This window comes from Mustela nivalis, assembly GCF_964662115.1.
Source record: "Mustela nivalis genome assembly, contig: HAP1_SCAFFOLD_2321, whole genome shotgun sequence".
In the NCBI taxonomy this organism is placed as follows: domain Eukaryota; kingdom Metazoa; phylum Chordata; class Mammalia; order Carnivora; family Mustelidae; genus Mustela; species Mustela nivalis.
In genome coordinates, this window is record NW_028134344.1 from 14,172 (window position 1) to 33,665 (window position 19,494).

Sequence of the window (19,494 nt, forward strand, 5' to 3'; positions counted from 1 at the left end):
CTCCCTCTGTCTCTGCCTGCCATTCTGTCTGCCTGTGCTGGCTCTCGCTCCCTCTCTCTCTCTCTGACAAATAAAGTCTTAAAAAAAAAAAAAAAGAATGACAGACCCAACCTTGCAATCTGTCCATTACCTATTTGGGAAGCAATTTTCCAATGAGTTGGAAATGGCAGAAACTCACAGCTCTCAGGCTTAGGTGTTGTAAAGAGGACGTGTGTGATTTTAATAAGGCATTGGTTAAATACTCTTTTTAGAACTGACACTAATTGCAATTTTGCAGTCTCTACTCATTTGCAATTCTATAATATGTACCATGAAAACAATGTACTCATGAAACTCTTCCCATGTTACTTTAAAAACATTTGCTCTTAAATGTATATTCTTTTCAACTTAAATGTTAATTATTTTATTCAATCATTAAATCTCAACAGTTTTAAATGGTAACCTAAGTGATAATTTGCTCTTGTATTCCTCCTGTGCAACAACACAGAGCTCTACCTGAATACACACACAAAAACCACCTGAAAATAGAAGTCATTGTTTTATGTTACAGAACACATTTTACACAGCTTATTCGGTACATTTAGGAGAATTCCGTAGAAAATAAGATTCAGTGAGAACACATGGTGGCGCTGCAGGTTAAATGATGGAAAACAGAATTGCCTGTGCAGCTCCAGTCTCCAGCCAAACAATTCACACTGCCTGGAAGCAAAGAATGGTTTTCTCAGCTACAGCGGAAGTGAATCTGAAATCTCTTTAAAACTCTATTTAGTCTTGATATCTGGACTGCAGTACCAGGCTACCAAGATCCCAGGCATCTAGGAAGCTTCTCTGAACCAAATTTTCATGAAGAGCAATGGAGATTGGATGGTTGCATTTTCTGAGACAAAGGCAAGTCCTTGTTTTCTTTGTTTTGCTTTGTATGTCTCGGGTGGGTGCCGAATTAGAGCCCTATTCAGTAGCGGAAGAAATGGAGAGAGGGTCCTTTGTGGCAAATCTAGGAAAAGATCTGGGGTTAGGATTGACAGAGCTGTCCACCCGCGGAGCTCGGATCATTTCTCAAGGCAACAAAGAGTATTTGCAGCTCAAGGTTCAGACTGGGGATTTGGTCATAAATGAGAAACTAGATCGAGAGGAGCTATGCGGTCCAACTGAGCCTTGCTTACTGTATTTCCAACTGTTAATGGAAAAACCCTTAGAGATATTTCAGGCTGAACTGAGGGTGGAAGACATAAATGACCATTCTCCTGTGTTCACTGAAAGAGAAATGATTCTAAAAATACCGGAAAACAGTCCTTTAGGAATTACATTCCCTCTGAGTAATGCTCTGGACTTGGATGTAGGAAGCAACAGTGTCCAAAACTATAAAATCAGCCCCAACTCCCATTTTGAGGTTCTAACCCGCAAACTCAGTGATGGCAGAATGTACCCTGAGCTGGTGTTGAAAGAAGAGCTGGACAGGGAGGAAGAGCCTGAAATCCTATTAACCTTGACAGCGCTGGATGGCGGCTCTCCACCTCGGTATGGGATTGCGCAGGTGCGCGTTGAAGTGGTGGACAGCAACGATAACGCCCCTGAGTTTGGGCAGCCCATCTATAAGGTGCATATTCCTGAGAACAGTCCTGTAGGCTCGCTGGTTGTCACTGTTTCTGCCAGCGATTTAGACAGCGGAGTCTATGGAAAAATATCCTACACACTCTTCCAGCCTTCAGAAGATATTAGCAAAACTTTGGAAGTAAATCCTGTAACAGGAGAAATTCGACTGAAAAAACAAGTAGATTTTGAGACAGTTGTATCTTATGAAGTAGACATCAAGGCCACTGATGGGGGCGGCCTTTCAGGAAAATGCACTCTTCTCCTCCAGGTGGTGGATGTGAATGATAATCCTCCAGAAGTGACCCTGTCTGCACTTACGAGCCCCATCCCAGAGAATTCACCCGAGATTGTAGTTGCTGTTTTCAGTGTTTCAGATCCTGACTCTGGGGACAATGGGAAGACCATTACCTCCATCCAGGATGACCTTCCTTTTCTTCTAAAACCTTCAGTCAAGAACTTTTACACCTTGATAACAGAGAGAGCACTAGACAGAGAAGAAAGAACCGAATACAACATCACCATCACCGTCACCGACCTGGGGACCCCCAGGCTGAAAACCCAGCACAACCTCACGGTGACCGTGTCCGACGTCAACGACAACGCCCCGGCCTTCAGCCAGACGACCTACACCCTGCGCGTCCGCGAGAACAACAGCCCCGCCCTGCACATCGGCAGCGTGAGCGCCACCGACAGAGACTCGGGCGCCAACGCCCAGGTCACCTACTCGCTGCTGCCGCCCCACGACCCGCAGCTGCCGCTGGGCTCGCTGGTGTCCATCAACGCGGACAACGGGCAGCTGTTCGCGCTCAGGTCGCTGGATTTCGAGGCGCTGCAGGCGTTCGAGTTCCGCGTGGGCGCGGCCGACCGCGGCTCGCCGGCGCTCAGCAGCCAGGCGCTGGTGCGCGTGCTGGTGGCGGACGCCAACGACAACGCGCCGTTCGTGCTGTACCCGCTGCAGAACGGCTCGGCGCCCTGCACCGAGCTGGTGCCGCGGGCGGCCGAGGCGGGCTACCTGGTGGCCAAGGTGGTGGCGGTGGACGGCGACTCGGGCCAGAACGCCTGGCTGTCGTACCAGCTGCTCAAGGCCACGGAGCCCGGGCTGTTCGGCGTGTGGGCGCACAACGGCGAGGTGCGCACGGCGCGGCCGCTGAGCGAGCGCGACGCCGTCAAGCACAGGCTGCTGGTGCTGGTCCGGGACCACGGCGAGCCGCCGCTGTCGGCCAGCGTCACGCTGCACGTGCTGCTGGTGGACGGCTTCTCGCAGCCCTACCTGCCGCTGCCGGACGCGGCGGCGGCCGAGGCCCGCGCCGACCCGCTCACCGTCTACCTGGTGGTGGCCTTGGCGTCCGTGTCGTCGCTCTTCCTGTTCTCGGTGCTGGTGTTCGTGGCGGTGCGGCTGTGCAGGAGGAGGCGGGCGGCGTCGGGGGGCGGCTGCTCGGTGCCCGAGGGTCCGTTTCCGGGCCACCTGGTGGACGTCAGCGGCGCGGGGACCCTGTCCCACAGCTACCAGTATGAGGTGTGTCTGAGGGGAGGATCTGGGACCGGCGAGTTCAAGTTCCTCAAGCCCATTATCCCTAATCTGCAGTTTCAGAGCACAGGAAGGGAAGTGGAAGAAAATTCCTCCTTCCGAGATAGTTTTGGGATATAATTATTGCTGGGAACCTATTTAATACCCACATTAACTTCTAACATTATTTTCTTGATTAAATCGGCTATTGCCACCACCACCAATAAGGCGGTGTTTAATTTTCTCTATTTGGCTCATCTTCAACTTCCAGTTTTATGCCTACCTTCACAAATTTCCTTTCCTTCATATTTTTAGCCATTGAAATATTTTTCAGTGGAATCCCAATAAGTGAAATAGGCTCTACCTTCAAAGATGGCATCATTAACACTTTTCCACTTCATAAATATTTTTATTGACTTCGTACTTGTTTTTCATTTTAGTTTTCCTAGAACTTGTTTAGTTATTAAAATAATCTGCCTGTGATCTATGTATTATTTGGTATTCTCTTTTCCTTTAAAACTTTTTTTTTTTTTTTTGGTTTATCGACCTCAGTTTTTATTACAGCATATTTTAAGACCTATATTATTTTTTTAAGTTCTATTTTCCCTGTATTGGTACCTGCTTATATAAAATATTTCTGTTGTGTGATATGATACATAAACCTCTAATATGTCTTTTCTAAAATAAGAAGAATCACCTCTGTAAGATGAGTGTGTGTATATGTTTAAGTTTAGAGACAAAAAAGCAAAGTTTAGGTGTTCTATAGCATCGTGTAGAAATATTTAATATTTTTTTGTTTTAAATTCTGGAGGGGAAATACCAGTGATCCCCGTTAAGTTTTTTTTTTAAAGATTGTATTTATTTATTTGACAGACAGAGATCACAAGTAGGCAGAGAGAGCAGAGAGCCCGATTTGGGGCTGGAATCCAGGACGCTGAGATCATGTCCTGAGCGAAGGCAGAGGCTTTAAGTCACTGAGCCACCCAGGTGCCCCCTCTGTTAAGTTTTTAATGGCTAACAACAGGGTCCCATTCAGTTGGGGAAAAAAAAAAAACAATAAGTCATCAGAGTTTTGTATGGTGTGGCTTTTATGTTCAGCGATTAGAGATTTTGGCAATATTTAGCCCTTTCCCTGTACAATACCCCTTAATTTAAGCTGTATTCCTAGCTTATTATGGGAAAAGTAGAGCTTCTTTCTAGATATTAGGCCTTTGAATAAAATTCTCTATGAGGCAGATGTTATCATGCTGTTCTTTCAGTAGTGTTCAGATAGGTGTTAGGGTAGTTTCTTTTTCTCCTCCCTTATATTTGACACAAAGAAATTAGATCTCACCAGATTTTTATTAAGAGGGACCTTAAAATAAAGAGCAGTCCTTCTTTAATTCTGTAAGTAATTTTAAAGCTAATACCAGAGAAACAAAGACATATAAAAGAAAGGAAACAGAAATTCCTAAGAATGAGTGAAAGAATAGTTTTCAAATGGTTAGAATTTAAGGCACTGAAAGTTGTTTCATAGCCTACTAAATAGAGTTTATTTACCCATGTCTTAATATAGCAAGCACCGGGTGTCTGATTTGCAAACCTAAGATGACTAAGACATAGTTTCCCTCCTTACATAAGGACAGACTGACCTGAAGAAGGGGCAGATTGAAATGAAAAAGGAAGCAATAATATTCACAGGGCAAATTATACAAGTTTTTATAGGAGGACAGAGGAGGGACAGTCTAAATTCTTCTTATGAATGAATCTATTTAGGCAATGTAATTAGATTTTGAATAAATTGTTGAAGAATGTGTGAAACAACATTGTCAGTTTTGGTCAATATTTTTGGAACAGTAAAATCTGTTGTTTTATGCCATATGCTTTTAGAAAAGTAAAATCTGTTATTTTGGTGGTCCTAGACATCACCACTATTTTCCCTTTGGCTCATGACATTGCATGGGAATAGTGTCAGGAGTGAAAGACTTACTACAGAGCTAAAGGTTGAATGATGAGGTGGACAGTTAGCAGCTAGAAACTGCAACTCCAAGTGTTGAGTTTTTAACTTTTCCTATGAAGCAGTGAAAAATCTCAACAATGTGAATAGTACTCTATCTCAACATTGCTTTCTAAAAAACTAATAAAAAGAGAAGAGAAACAAAATATTTAAATGAGTCACTAAAGAAAAAAATTCCAAATATGCACATACACATTGGGTATAGCTATTTGAGTCGGCTGGAGACCACGCGGTGGCGCTGCAGGCTAAAGAGAAAAAAGAAAAAAAAAAAAAAAAAAACCAAAAACACACCCACCCTGAACTGGGAAGGCTGCGGAAGTCGTTAACAGAAAAGGAAGATCAGGCCCCATAAGCTGGGAGAAAACCTGTAGTGGCCCTAGACTGGGAAAGGGGAAAAAAAAAACCCAGACCCCTGCATGGCGTAGGTCTGGGGGTTGCTACTGCTGGTTCTTTATGCTGGGAGCGTGACTGTGACCAACATTGACAAAAGAGGTGTTCTGAAGAAACAATGGAGGCTGGAACGTTGTGCTGCCCAAGACAAAGGCAAGTCCTATTTCTTTTTCTGTTTGGGGGAGTATCCTTGGCAGGTTCTGGGTTTGGACGATATTCGGTAACAGAGGAAACAGAGAGAGGATCATTTGTTGCCAATCTGGCAAAAGATCTGGGTCTAGGGGACCAGGAATTGGTTGCAAGGGGAGCCCGGGTGGTCTCCGATGACAACAAACAACACCTGCTCCTGGATTCTCAGACTGGAGATTTGCTTACGAATGAGAAACTGGACCGAGAGAAACTGTGTGGCCTCACGGAGCCCTGCATGCTATATTTCCAAATTTTAATGGATAAGCCCTTTCAGATTTACCGGGCTGAACTGAGGGTCAGGGATATAAATGATCATTCACCAATGTTTCGGGACCAAGAGACAGTCTTAAAAATATTAGAAAGTACAGCTGAAGGGACAGCATTTCGACTAGAAAGAGCAGAAGATGCAGATGGAGGACTTAACGGTATCCAAAGCTACACCATCAACCTGAACCCTTTTTTCCATATTAAAATTAGTGACAGTGATGAAGGCATGATATATCCAGAGCTAGTGTTGGATAAGGCACTGGATCGGGAGAAGCAGCATGAGCTCAGTTTAACTCTCACAGCACTGGATGGTGGGACTCCACCCAGGTCAGGGACCACGACAATACGAATTGTGATCCTGGACATCAATGATAATGCCCCCCAGTTTTCTCAGACAATCTATGAGACCCAGACCCCAGAGAACAGCACAGTAGGATCTCTTATTGCAAAAGTCTCTGCAGGAGATATAGATTCTGGAGTCAATGCAGACATATCCTATTCACTTTTTGATGCTTCCGAAGATATACGAACAACCTTTCAAGTCCATCCTCTTTCTGGGGAAATTATTCTCTTAGTATTGCTTGATTATGAGCTAATAAAGTCTTACAAAATAAGTATACAGGCAATGGATGGAGGGGGCCTTACTGCAACATGTACAGTTTTGGTGGAGGTATTAGACGTCAATGACAATCCCCCTGAACTGGTCATATCATCACTTTCCACTTATGTTGCTGAGAACTCTCCTGAGACGGTACTCGCTGTTTTTAGAATTAAAGACAGAGATTCTGGAGAAAATGGAAGGATGCTTTGCTACATTCAAGATAATCTGCCATTCCTTCTAAAACCCTCTGTGGAAAATTTCTACATCCTAATGACAGAAGGAGGGCTGGACAGAGAGAGTCAGGCCGAGTACAACATCACCATCACCGTCACCGACCTGGGGACCCCCAGGCTGAAAACCCAGCACAACCTCACGGTGACCGTGTCCGACGTCAACGACAACGCCCCGGCCTTCAGCCAGACGACCTACACCCTGCGCGTCCGCGAGAACAACAGCCCCGCCCTGCACATCGGCAGCGTGAGCGCCACCGACAGAGACTCGGGCGCCAACGCCCAGGTCACCTACTCGCTGCTGCCGCCCCACGACCCGCAGCTGCCGCTGGGCTCGCTGGTGTCCATCAACGCGGACAACGGGCAGCTGTTCGCGCTCAGGTCGCTGGATTTCGAGGCGCTGCAGGCGTTCGAGTTCCGCGTGGGCGCGGCCGACCGCGGCTCGCCGGCGCTCAGCAGCCAGGCGCTGGTGCGCGTGCTGGTGGCGGACGCCAACGACAACGCGCCGTTCGTGCTGTACCCGCTGCAGAACGGCTCGGCGCCCTGCACCGAGCTGGTGCCGCGGGCGGCCGAGGCGGGCTACCTGGTGGCCAAGGTGGTGGCGGTGGACGGCGACTCGGGCCAGAACGCCTGGCTGTCGTACCAGCTGCTCAAGGCCACGGAGCCCGGGCTGTTCGGCGTGTGGGCGCACAACGGCGAGGTGCGCACGGCGCGGCCGCTGAGCGAGCGCGACGCTGTCAAGCACAGGCTGCTGGTGCTGGTCCGGGACCACGGCGAGCCGCCGCTGTCGGCCAGCGTCACGCTGCACGTGCTGCTGGTGGACGGCTTCTCGCAGCCCTACCTGCCGCTGCCGGACGCGGCGGCGGCCGAGGCCCGCGCCGACCCGCTCACCGTCTACCTGGTGGTGGCCTTGGCGTCCGTGTCGTCGCTCTTCCTGTTCTCGGTGCTGGTGTTCGTGGCGGTGCGGCTGTGCAGGAGGAGGCGGGCGGCGTCGGGGGGCGGCTGCTCGGTGCCCGAGGGTCCGTTTCCGGGCCACCTGGTGGACGTCAGCGGCGCGGGGACCCTGTCCCACAGCTACCAGTATGAAGTGTGTCTGACGGAAGGATCTGGGACCAGCGAGTTCAAGTTCCTCAAACCCATTATCCCCAATATCCAGGCACAGAGCTCTGGGAGGAATAGTGAAGAAAATCCCACCTTTCGAAATAGCTTTGGATTTAATTTTCAGTAAAAATTCTTTTTATATTTTCATTTACTTTTAAGTGTTGTACTATAATATCCCTATTAGTTTAGTTTCAAAACTAGTTATTGTGCCGGTTCAAGACTAATTTTAAGTGTTTCACAATGTTATTTCATCCTTCTTCCCCTTAATCATTAGCTAGCTTTAATTAGCATCCTTTTCTAAATAATAGTTTTAAGGTTTAATTATTTCATAATGTGCAAGGATTTAGTTATTATTTCTTAGCTAGAGAACAAGTTTTTACTTTTCTCCTAGTATGTTTCATAGACTAACCTCTTGATCCTATTCACTTTGTACTTCCTTCATGTAAGAAGACATACCTTCACTTCTGACCTTCTCTAACATTCTATTTAATCATATTTTTAAGAACCATGTCATCTAGCATTTAAAAAGAAATATTTCTCTAATACTCTGCTCATGACACAGTGAAGTCATTGTGTGAGTGATATTGGGCTCATAAGATATCTTGTAGTCATATTATTTCATTTTCCTTAAACACACTACTCTTACAGTTTTCTAGTCTTCACTTTTGCTGACACGTGTAAAAATAGGTCATGTCTTACAATTCCAAGGAAATGTAATAATCTGCATGAAAATGAAAATAAAAACATTTTGAAAAATTTTGTGAGAATATTGGTGGATTGTTGGAAAGCTAATCACTTTTCATTTCATTCTGTAAATTTATTTTAGTTTTTAAGAAAATTTAAAATCAGGGGTGCCTGATGGGCTCAGTCATAAAGCATCTGCCTCTAGCTCAGGTCATGATCCTAGGGTTTTGGGATGGAGCGCTGAATTATGCTCCCTGCTCTAGCAGAGTCTGCTTCTCCCTCTCCCACTCCCCCTGCTTGTGTTCCTTCCCTTGCTGTCTCTTTCTGTCAAAGAAATAAAATATTAAAACAAAAGAAAATTTAAAATCAAGATGAACTAAAAATCATGAAGAAAAACAATAAATTCTTCAGTCTCCATGCCTCTCCTTCAGAGTAGTTTATCTAGAATTTCTCTCCATATTTCTAAGTAATATTTTTATACCAGTGTATCATAATATTGACTTTTATACTTAAATCACTTATTCCTGTGATAAAAAGGGATTTCAATTTCTTACTTTCCAACTAAGGCACATCAGAACATTGCATGTGCCTTCTCTCCTATTCTCCCAATAGAGATGTGATTTTTTTAAGTTAAACAAGTAGTTTTTGTCTATATTACCAAGATTACTTCAAAATACACATTAGTTTAATATGATTACATTTCCTTTCTTGAAAAATTTCATTCTGAGGGTTGATCATTGTTTTCACTTACATCATTTTCTTTTTACTATTATTGATTTTTTATACTATCTCTCATTTGAATGAGAAGTATTTCTTGTAAATATTAAAAAAGTCATGTACATATAAATTTATTTCAGATATTCACCCAGATCCTTTTGTATGTCTGATTCATTGGCACTGGTTGTTCTTTCTTTCTTTCTTTCTTTCTTTCTTTCTTTCTTTCTTTCTTTCTTTCTTTTTTTGGTTTTTGTTTAAATTCCAGTTCGTTAACATACAATATAATATTAGTTTCAGGTGAAAAATTTAGTGATTCAGCACTTCCATACAATGCCCAGTGCTCATTGAAGTAAGTGCCCTCCTTAATCCCCATCACCCATTTCACCATCCCCCAACCCACCTCCGTTCTGGCAACCATCATTGTGTTCTCTATAGAGTTTGTGGGGCATCTGGGTGGCTCATTTGGTTAAGCATTTAACTCTAGGTTTTGGCTCAGGTTATCATCTCAGTGTCATGATCTTGGGGTCCTGAGATCCTGCCTTAATTCAGACTCTCTGGTCAGAGTCTCCTTAGGATTCCTTCTCTTCCTTTCTCTCTGCATTCCACCCCTCGAGCTTTCTCGATAAAATAAGTAAGTAAATCTTTTAAAAAAACAGTTTGTTTCATTTTCCTCTCTCTTTTTTCCCCTTATGATCGTTTGTTTTGTTTCTTAAATTCCACATATGAGTGAAACCATATGGTATTTGTCTTCCTCTGATTGACTTGCTTAGCATAATACTCTTTGTATTATGTATACTCTTTGAGGTTGTATTATGTATACTCTTTGAGGATGCAAAAGGCAAGATTTCATTCTTATTTTTTAAAGATTTTATTTATTTGGCAGACAGAGATCACAAGTAGGCAGAGAGGCAGATGGAGGGTGGGGGCAGAAGCAGGCTCCCTAGGCGCCTGGGTGGCTCAGTGGGTTAAGCCGCTGCCTTCGGCTCAGGTCATGATCTCAGGGTCCTGGGATCGAGTCCCACGTCGGGCTCTCTGCTTGGCGGGGAGCCTGCTTCCTCCTCTCTCTCTCTGCTTGCCTCTCTGCCTACTTGTGATCTCTCTCTGTCAAATAAATAAATAAAATCTTTAAAAAAAAAAAAAAAAAAGAAGCAGGCTCCCTGCTGAAGCAGAGAGTCTGATGCAGGACTCAATCCCAGGACCCTGGGATCATGACCTGAGCCGAAGGCAGAGGCTTTAACCCATTGAGCCACCTAGGCGCTCCAAGGAATCATTCTTTTTATGGCTGAGTAATATTTCACTCTCTCTCTCTCTTTACATATATCTGTATCTATATAGATATAGATATATAGATAGATATAAAGTAAGATAGAATAGATGTATATATAGATATCTATATCTATCTATATATGTATGTATACCACATCTTATTTTATCTATTCATCAGTTGATGGACATTTGGGTTCTTTCCATAATTTGTCTGTGGTTGATAATGCTGTTATAAACAGCAGGGTACATGTATCCCTTCAAATTAGTATTTTTGTATTCTTTGGGTAAATACCTAGTAGTGCAATTGCTAGATCATAAGGTGGTTCTATTTTTAACTTTTTGAGGAACTTCCATACTGTTTTCCAGAGTGGCTGCCCCAACTTGCATTCCCGTCAACAGAGGGTTCCCCTTTTCCTGAATCCTTGCCAACACCTGTTATTTCTTGTGTTGTTGATTTTAGCCATTCTGACAGGTGTGAGGTGATATGTCATTGTAGTGTTGATTTGTATTTTCCTGATGATGAGTGATGTTGAGCACCTTTTCATGTATATATTGGCCATCTCTATGTCTTCTATGGAAAAATGTCAATTATGCCTTCTGCCCATTTTTAAGCTGGATTATTTGTTTTGGGATGTTGAGTTGTATACTTTTTTAAAAGATTTATTTGACAGAGCAAGAGAGGGAACACAAGCAGGGGGAGTAGGAGAGGGAGAAGCAGGCTTCCCGCTGAGCAGGGAGCCCCGTGCGGGGCTCGATCCCAGGACCCCAGGATCATGACCTGAGCTGAAGGCAGATGCTTACTGACTGAGCCACCAAAGCATGCTTGTGTACTTTTTAAATAAAAATATATTTTGGCTACTAACTCATTTATTTATTCATGTGAGAGAGAGAAAGCCAGTGAGAGCACGAGGGGGGGAGGGTCAGAGGGAGAGGGAGAAGCAGACTCCTGGGCAGGGAGCTCAAGAAATGACAGATGCAGATGCAGGGCTCAATTCCAGGACCCTGGGATCATTACCTGAGCTGAAGGCAGACTCTTAACCAAATGAGCCACCCAGCCACTTGTTGGATACTAAGTCTTTATTAGATATGTCATTTGCAAATAACTTCTCCCATCCCATAAGGTTGCCTTTTAGTTTCATTGATTGTTTCCAACACTGGTTGTTCTATAGGCTGTCACCCTGGGACTTTTTCCTTTAATACTTTCTTGTGTTGACTTACAAGAATCCAATCTATTCTTTTTGTTAGTTTACTCCCTTATTTAACTGACATCCATCTCAATAGTTTCATAAAGATGATTCAGAGGAGGTGAAAATTTTTGAGAACTTGCTTAGTATAGGTCTCTTGTTTTCCTTTTCATGTGATTGATAGTTTGGCTATAAAATTCAAGATCGAAAATAATTTTCCATCAGATTTTGAAAGCAGTGTTAGTTTTACCGATTGCATATAGAGTTGCTGTTCAGAAGACTGATTCCCTCCTTATTCTTTCTTTAAAAAGATTATTTATTTTGAGAGAGACAGACAGAGCACATGAGGGTGGGAAGGAGTAGAGGGAGAGAATCTTCGAACGACTTCCTGCTGAGCACAGCGCCTGAAGCTGGGCTCAGTTTCACAACTTCTGAGATCATGACCTGAGCCAAAACTGACTTAAAAGCTTAACTAACTGAGCCACACAGGTCCCCTTCCCTTCTGATTCTTAGCTCTTTTAATGTCACCCCCATTTTTTTCATTCTGGAAGTATGAAAATATCTGAGTATCAGTTATTTATCTATTCATCTATCTAGTCTCAATGGTATATACCCTATTAACATTTAAACTCTCACTTTCAGTTCTGAGAAATTTTTTTGTTATATTTTTATCATAATTTCTTTTTTTTAATTTTTAAAAAATATTTTATTTATTTATTTGACAGAGAGAGATCACAGTAGACAGAGAGGCAGGCAGAGAGAGAGAGGGGGAAGCAGGCTTCCTGCTGAGCAGAGAGCCCGATGCTCGACCCCAGGACCGGGGATCATGACCTGAGCCGAAGGCAGTGGCCTAATCCACTGAGGCACCCCGGCGCCCCTATTTTTATCATAATTTCTCCCTTGAATTTTCTACATTCTCACTTTAACCAGAATTTCATTATTTAAATATTGGATCTCTTGGATTGATATGCTAAAACACTAATTTTTTTTCCTTTCTTATTTTCTGTCTCTTGCTCTACTTTTTGGACAATTCATTTTATCATCCAGCCTTTGTATTTAAGTTGTTCTTTCTGACAGACAATATTTATTTTTAAGAGTCCTTTTTGGTTCTCTGAGTGTTTTCCATATTATTCTGTTATAGGTATGTCAATGTGTTATCTTCCCTCATCTATAATTAGTTTATTTTTCAAAAATACATTATACAAAAGAGCATTATTCAGTAAAAAACTACTGTTATACCATTATTAAAATGAGAGTGAGTTACATGGAAGTTAAGAACTTATCCAAGGTTGGGAGACCTGGGTGGCTCAGTGGGTTAAAGCCTCTGGCTTCGGCTCCGCTCAGGTCATGATCCCAGGGTCCTGGGAGCCCCATAGAGCCCCACATCGGCTCTCTGCTCAGCAGGGAGCCTGCTTCCCCCCACCCTCTCTCTGCCTACTTGTGATCTCTGTCTGTGAAATGAAAATAAAATCTTTTTAAAAAAAGAACGTATCCAAGGTTATATAGCTAGTAAGGGACACTTAAGCCCTAATTCTCAATCTTACAATAAGAATACATACTGCATGCAGTTACTGTTAAGTGAGTAAACACCTATGTGTCACTTAGTACAATGAGTATCACATAATAATTCTCAGTAAGTATTAGCTCTGCTTAGATTTTACTATTCTGAGGATATTAATCAGACATTTTTATTTTTTTTAAATCAGACATTTTTAAAGACTTTCTTCTGTTTATTATATCTGTTTCTTCCTGTTCCTTTTTGTTTTGTCTTTTTGGTGATGGTGGTTTGACCTTTCCAGTCACGTTATTGGCATTTCCTCAAATGTCCTGTTGTCCTGGGAAATCTTCTCATATTGAAAAATAGTGAGACACCCTCCTGTCAGCTCTTTATGAAGACATTAGTGAGATGTATTGATGGTAGAAATTCATTCTAATGTAACCAGGGTAGGCTAGGGCTATTAACTTGGGAGGCCCCCTCCAAATATCAGTGTGTAAGTCTTTATCTGAGCTTTTCATATTCTCCAGGTTGAAATTCTACAGTATCTTCTGTGGGAAGGAAAGTTAGAGAGAAGGTCAGGTGTAAACCTTGTGTCCTACAACCAGAGAGTATCACATGGTAAGGGTAATCTGGAAATCTCATCATTCAGGATGCAAAATTTTGCTTAACTTCCCTCTTTAAGTTTTGCACCTCAACTTGCATTTAATTTCTCCAAGGAACTAACTTCCCATTCTCTGCCTCTGAGATACTTTACTGTCTGTGTAGGATGGTGAGAGGATCAGGGTATTCAACTCTCCCATTTACATACTGTCACCTGATAATTTCTTTTTCAGTTCTTAACTGACACTTGGCTCTTCCAAATCTTTCTTTTTAAGATTTTTATTTATTTATTTGACAGAGAGAGAGAGAGAGATCACAAGTAGGCAGAGAGGCAGGCAGAGAGAGAGAGAGAGAGAGAGAGAGAGGAGGAAGCAGGCTCCCTGCCCAGAAGAGAGCCCAATGTGGGACTTGATCCCAGGACCCTGAGATCATGACCGGAGCAGAAAGCAAAGGCTTAACCCACTGAGCCATCAAGGCGCCCTCTTGCAAATCTTTTTTTGAAGAAGATTTTATTTATTTATTTGACAGAGAGAGACATGCCAAGAGAGGGAACACAAGCAGGGGGAGTGGGAGAAGGAGAAGCAGGCTTCCTGCTGAACAGGGAGCCCCATGCGGGCTCCATCCCAGGACCCTGGGATCATGACCTGAACAGAAGGTGGAAGCCCAATGACTGAGCCACCCAGGTACCCTGGCTTTCCAAATCTTGTACCTAAATGAGATATTATAGAACAAACCCATTAGTCTTGTGTGAATATTTCCAATGCAGGAACTTTATATATGTTTTTTGGAACTGCTAATTCAATTGCTCTTTTTTCTGTTTTCTGTCATCAAAATTATGGGTGTTCACTTGTGCATTCTTAGTATTTATTTGCACTATATGATTGTAGTCAACCCACCTATTTTTCAATTTCTCTCCTTTTGTAGTGATCAATTTTATGATTTTTCATTTATTTGACAGAGAGCGAGACAGTGAGAGAGGGAACACAAACAGGGGGTGTAGGAGAGGGAGAAGCAGGCTTCATGCTGAGCAGGGAGTCTGATGTGGGGCTGGATCCCAGGACCCTGGGATCACAATCTAAGCCGAAGGCTGACGCTTAACACCTGAGCCACCCAGGCACCCCAGAACTTATCATTTTTATTTATTTATTTATTTGTAGATCACAAGTAGGCAGAAAGGCAGACAGAGAGAGAGGAGGAAGCAGGCTCCCTGCTGAGCAGAGAGCCCAGTGTTGGGCTCGATCCCAGGATCCTGGGACCATGACCTGAGCCGAAGGCAGAGGCTTTAACCCACTGAGCCACCCAGGCGCCCCTGAGCTTATCATTTTTAAGTGAAAAATGTTGAGATACGTTCTCAATCCGTTCTTGAGAGCATTACTGAGACTTCATATCATTGGTGAGCTTCCAGCATCTATTTCAAACAATTTCCCTCAACCTTGCACTTTGGCTAGGACTCAAACCACCTAAAACTTAAAAGTCCCAGCAGTTTTAAAACAAAGCAAAGGCCAAAGATGGGTCTTCAGATTCTGACACTAAAATCTCCCCCTATAATTATATACTTCTATATCTTTTGAAATAATGATTGCTTCAAAAGCAAGTGTATGATCTTAATTGATTAGTCAGTAAAACTAAGTTTTTGCTCTATGATTGGGAAAGAGAATGTCTCTCTTTGGAGGCTGAAAGAGAAAACAGGTGACCATAGTTGTAGCCGAGTAAATCTCATAAACCTGAGGGAAGTTGGTTTTAGGAGTTAGCCTGATTTAAATGAAAGTAAACATATTTGTGTTTGTGTACTTATTAAATACTTTGGGTATCCCGGGTTTCAGCACCAAAATAAATATATACTTTGGTAAATTATGAGAAACTAGAACTAAATTGTGACTTTATCTAATGTGTTCCACCCCAGTATTTTACTTCATTTTCTCCCAGTTCACAGTTCACTGCTGTGAAGGAAACCTACAGACATAACTTCTTGCCCTGTAACAACTATTTGTGTTTCATCTCACGGTTTAGCCAATTCATATCCTCTGAGAGAACTCCCAAAGTGACTCATGTATACTTTCCTTTCCAGTACAACCGAAAGAAGGCCAGGTAGTGATGCTATCTTATTTCAGGTTTTCAATCTTCTCAAAAGATTACAAACTCCTGGGGGCCAGGAATCACATCTTGTACTCAAAAAAATACTAACAGCACCAGGAACTTTAAAGAGTATAAAACAGTTCTTATGGAAGATAGAATATATTTGTGATCACTTAAACACAATGAGTAAAACATTTGTTTCTAAAGGACATTGATATTAATGGAATTAGGTAGCTTTCGTGAAACTGAAAATCTCTATAGAGACGCATGGTGGCGCTGCAGGATAACATCGGCGGTGTAAAAACACTGAACTGGACGATGTTCTGGACTCGGTTACTCACCCGGTGCGCTCAGAGTGGTGGGAAGACAGAAAGAACACGCCTTCAAGGTGCGAACTACAAGCTACTCAGCAGGGTTAAAATCCTTAGGCCTCCTGAGATTTGGTGGACATTAGCAGAGACACGTTTCCCAAAACTGCGAAGAGAAGCTGAAGCGATTCTGCAGGAAGCTTTCCTTAAAGGAGCTATGGAGAACGGAAGGGCAGACGCTCTGCAGATAAGGCAAGTCCTGCTTCTTTTTGTTTTGCTAGGAATGTCTCAGGCGGGTTCCGAATCTGGGCGCTTTTCGGTGGCAGAGGAAATGCAGAGCGGGAGCTTTGTAGGCAATTTGGCAAAGGACCTGGGACTAGAAGTGGGTGAGCTGTTCTCAAGGGGGGCTGAGGTGGTCTCTAATGATAACAAGAGGCGTTTGCAGCTGGACATAAACACCGGAGATTTGCTCTTAAGCGAATCACTAGACCGGGAGGAGCTCTGTGGTTCCACGGAGCCCTGTGTGTTGCATTTCCAGGTATTAATGAAAAACCCTTTGCAGTTTTTACGAATTGAGCTCCAGGTCAGGGATATAAATGACCACTCTCCTGCCTTCTTAGAAAAAGAAATGCTCCTAGAAATCCCAGAGAATAGTCCTGTTGGTGCTGTGTTCTTACTAGAAAGCGCGAAGGATTTAGATGTAGGAATCAACGCTCTAAAGAACTACACAATAAGCCCCAACTCTTATTTCCACATTAAAATGAGAGTCAATCCAGACAATAGGAAATATCCGGAGTTGGTTCTGGACAAGGCACTGGATTATGAAGAGCAGTCGGAGATCAGTTTCATCCTCACTGCTATGGATGGCGGGTCTCCGCCCAGGTCCGGGACTGCCACAGTTCGGGTTGTGGTTGTAGACACTAATGACAACTCCCCTGAGTTTGAGCAGCCATTTTATGAGGTGAAGATTCCAGAGAATAGCCTATTAGGCTCACTCATTGTCACTGTCTCAGCTTCGGATTTAGACTCCGGAAAAAATGGAGAAATATTATATTCTTTTTCCCATGCCTCAGAAGATATTCGCAAGACATTTGAAATTAATCAAAAGTCCGGAGAAGTCATTTTAACCGCACCCATGGATTTTGAAACAACTGAATCATACTCAATAATCATTCAAGCCACAGATGGGGGCGGCCTCTTTGGAAAATCAACAGTCAGAATTCAGGTGATGGATGTGAATGACAATGCTCCTGAAATCGCTGTGTCATCAATTACCAGTCCAGTCCCAGAAAATTTGCCGGAGGCTGTGGTTATGGTTTTTAGCATCCGAGACAGAGACTCTGGGGACAATGGGAAGATGATTTGTTCTATCCCAGAAGATCTCCCTTTCATACTAAAATCTTCCGTTGAGAATTACTACACACTGGAAACGGAGGGGATGTTGGACAGAGAGAGCCAGGTCGAGTACAACATCACCATCACCGTCACCGACCTGGGGACCCCCAGGCTGAAAACCCAGCACAACCTCACGGTGACCGTGTCCGACGTCAACGACAACGCCCCGACCTTCAGCCAGACGGCCTACACCCTGCGCGTCCGCGAGAACAACAGCCCCGCCCTGCACATCGGCAGCGTGAGCGCCACCGACAGAGACTCGGGCGCCAACGCCCAGGTCACCTACTCGCTGCTGCCGCCCCACGACCCGCAGCTGCCGCTGGGCTCGCTGGTGTCCATCAACGCGGACAACGGGCAGCTGTTCGCGCTCAGGTCGCTGGATTTCGAGGCGCTGCAGGCGTTCGAGTTCCGCGTGGGCGCGGCCGACCGCGGCTCGCCGGCGCTCAGCAGCCAGGCGCTGGTGCGCGTGCTGGTGGCGGACGCCAACGACAACGCGCCGTTCGTGCTGTACCCGCTGCAGAACGGCTCGGCGCCCTGCACCGAGCTGGTGCCGCGGGCGGCCGAGGCGGGCTACCTGGTGGCCAAGGTGGTGGCGGTGGACGGCGACTCGGGCCAGAACGCCTGGCTGTCGTACCAGCTGCTCAAGGCCACGGAGCCCGGGCTGTTCGGCGTGTGGGCGCACAACGGCGAGGTGCGCACGGCGCGGCCGCTGAGCGAGCGCGACGCTGTCAAGCACAGGCTGCTGGTGCTGGTCCGGGACCACGGCGAGCCGCCGCTGTCGGCCAGCGTCACGCTGCACGTGCTGCTGGTGGACGGCTTCTCGCAGCCCTACCTGCCGCTGCCGGACGCGGCGGCGGCCGAGGCCCGCGCCGACCCGCTCACCGTCTACCTGGTGGTGGCCTTGGCGTCCGTGTCGTCGCTCTTCCTGTTCTCGGTGCTGGTGTTCGTGGCGGTGCGGCTGTGCAGGAGGAGGCGGGCGGCGTCGGGGGGCGGCTGCTCGGTGCCCGAGGGTCCGTTTCCGGGCCACCTGGTGGACGTCAGCGGCGCGGGGACCCTGTCCCACAGCTACCAGTATGAGGTGTGTCTGACGGGAGGTTCAGCGACCGGTGAGTTCAAGTTCTTGAAGCCAATTATCCCCAACTTCCCACCTCAGCGCTCTGGGAAAGAGACGGAAGAAAATCCTACCTTCCACAATAGCTTTGGGTTCAATATATAGAGACCACAATTAAGTTTCATATTATATACGTGCCACTTTTTCGTGCCACTTCCAGATCAATGTTGTTTCCCCCAATTTGTGTGTATTTTAAATTTATCCGGGGTACTTTCATATTTTCACAAATTGTACCCATCTTTACTTTTAAATGAATGTTTTCTTTATTTGTGGTTGTAATTAGATGGTACTTTATTCTGTAATCCAGGTCTTAATGGGTAGTTTGCCTCCTTAAGGAAGAAGACCAAATAAATCACTTTTCTCCACGGCCCTCTCTCCAGTTACACTTTCACCCATAATTATGCTTTTGGTAAAAATAAAGCAGACCACTTTCAAATTATTTCCAGTGTTCAAGTATTTCTTCATTTCATTTTTTTTTTTTGCAGTTTTTCTTGTGTAGTAATGGTTGCTATTCAGAAATGTCATTTTTCTTCCTTTAAATTCACTGCATTTTTATTAATACTTTAACATGTTTATTGTTGAAAAGCCCTGAAAAATCATGTTGTATAATAGAACTGTAAGTGTAATCACCTTGTTTGAAAGGGTCAGTAGGCAATTTTGTTAACACCTCTTATATATTCAACCTGGAGAGTGATTGTGAAGGCACATCAATATTGTGGCTACCCAGAAAGTCTTTGAATATGAAGTTATAATTTTTCAGATTTCTTGTTGATATTACAAA

At 44.4% G+C, this 19,494-nt stretch overlaps 2 protein-coding genes across 2 annotated transcripts; both read left to right on the plus strand.

Annotated features, from left to right (window-relative positions):
* The first annotated feature begins 74 nt into the window (after positions 1-74).
* Positions 75-19,152, plus strand: LOC309858402 (uncharacterized protein). Its single transcript, XM_082751113.1, has 2 exons — positions 75-3,238; positions 16,161-19,152. Exons 1-2 carry the CDS (start codon positions 854-856, stop codon positions 18,816-18,818), a joined length of 5,043 nt encoding a protein of 1,680 aa, XP_082607239.1. The 5' UTR covers positions 75-853; the 3' UTR covers positions 18,819-19,152.
* On the plus strand, positions 4,549-8,630 carry LOC309858403 (protocadherin beta-10-like). The gene has a single exon (XM_082751114.1). It carries the CDS (start codon positions 5,605-5,607, stop codon positions 7,999-8,001), a length of 2,397 nt encoding a protein of 798 aa, XP_082607240.1. The 5' UTR covers positions 4,549-5,604; the 3' UTR covers positions 8,002-8,630.
* Positions 19,153-19,494: the final 342 nt, after the last annotated feature.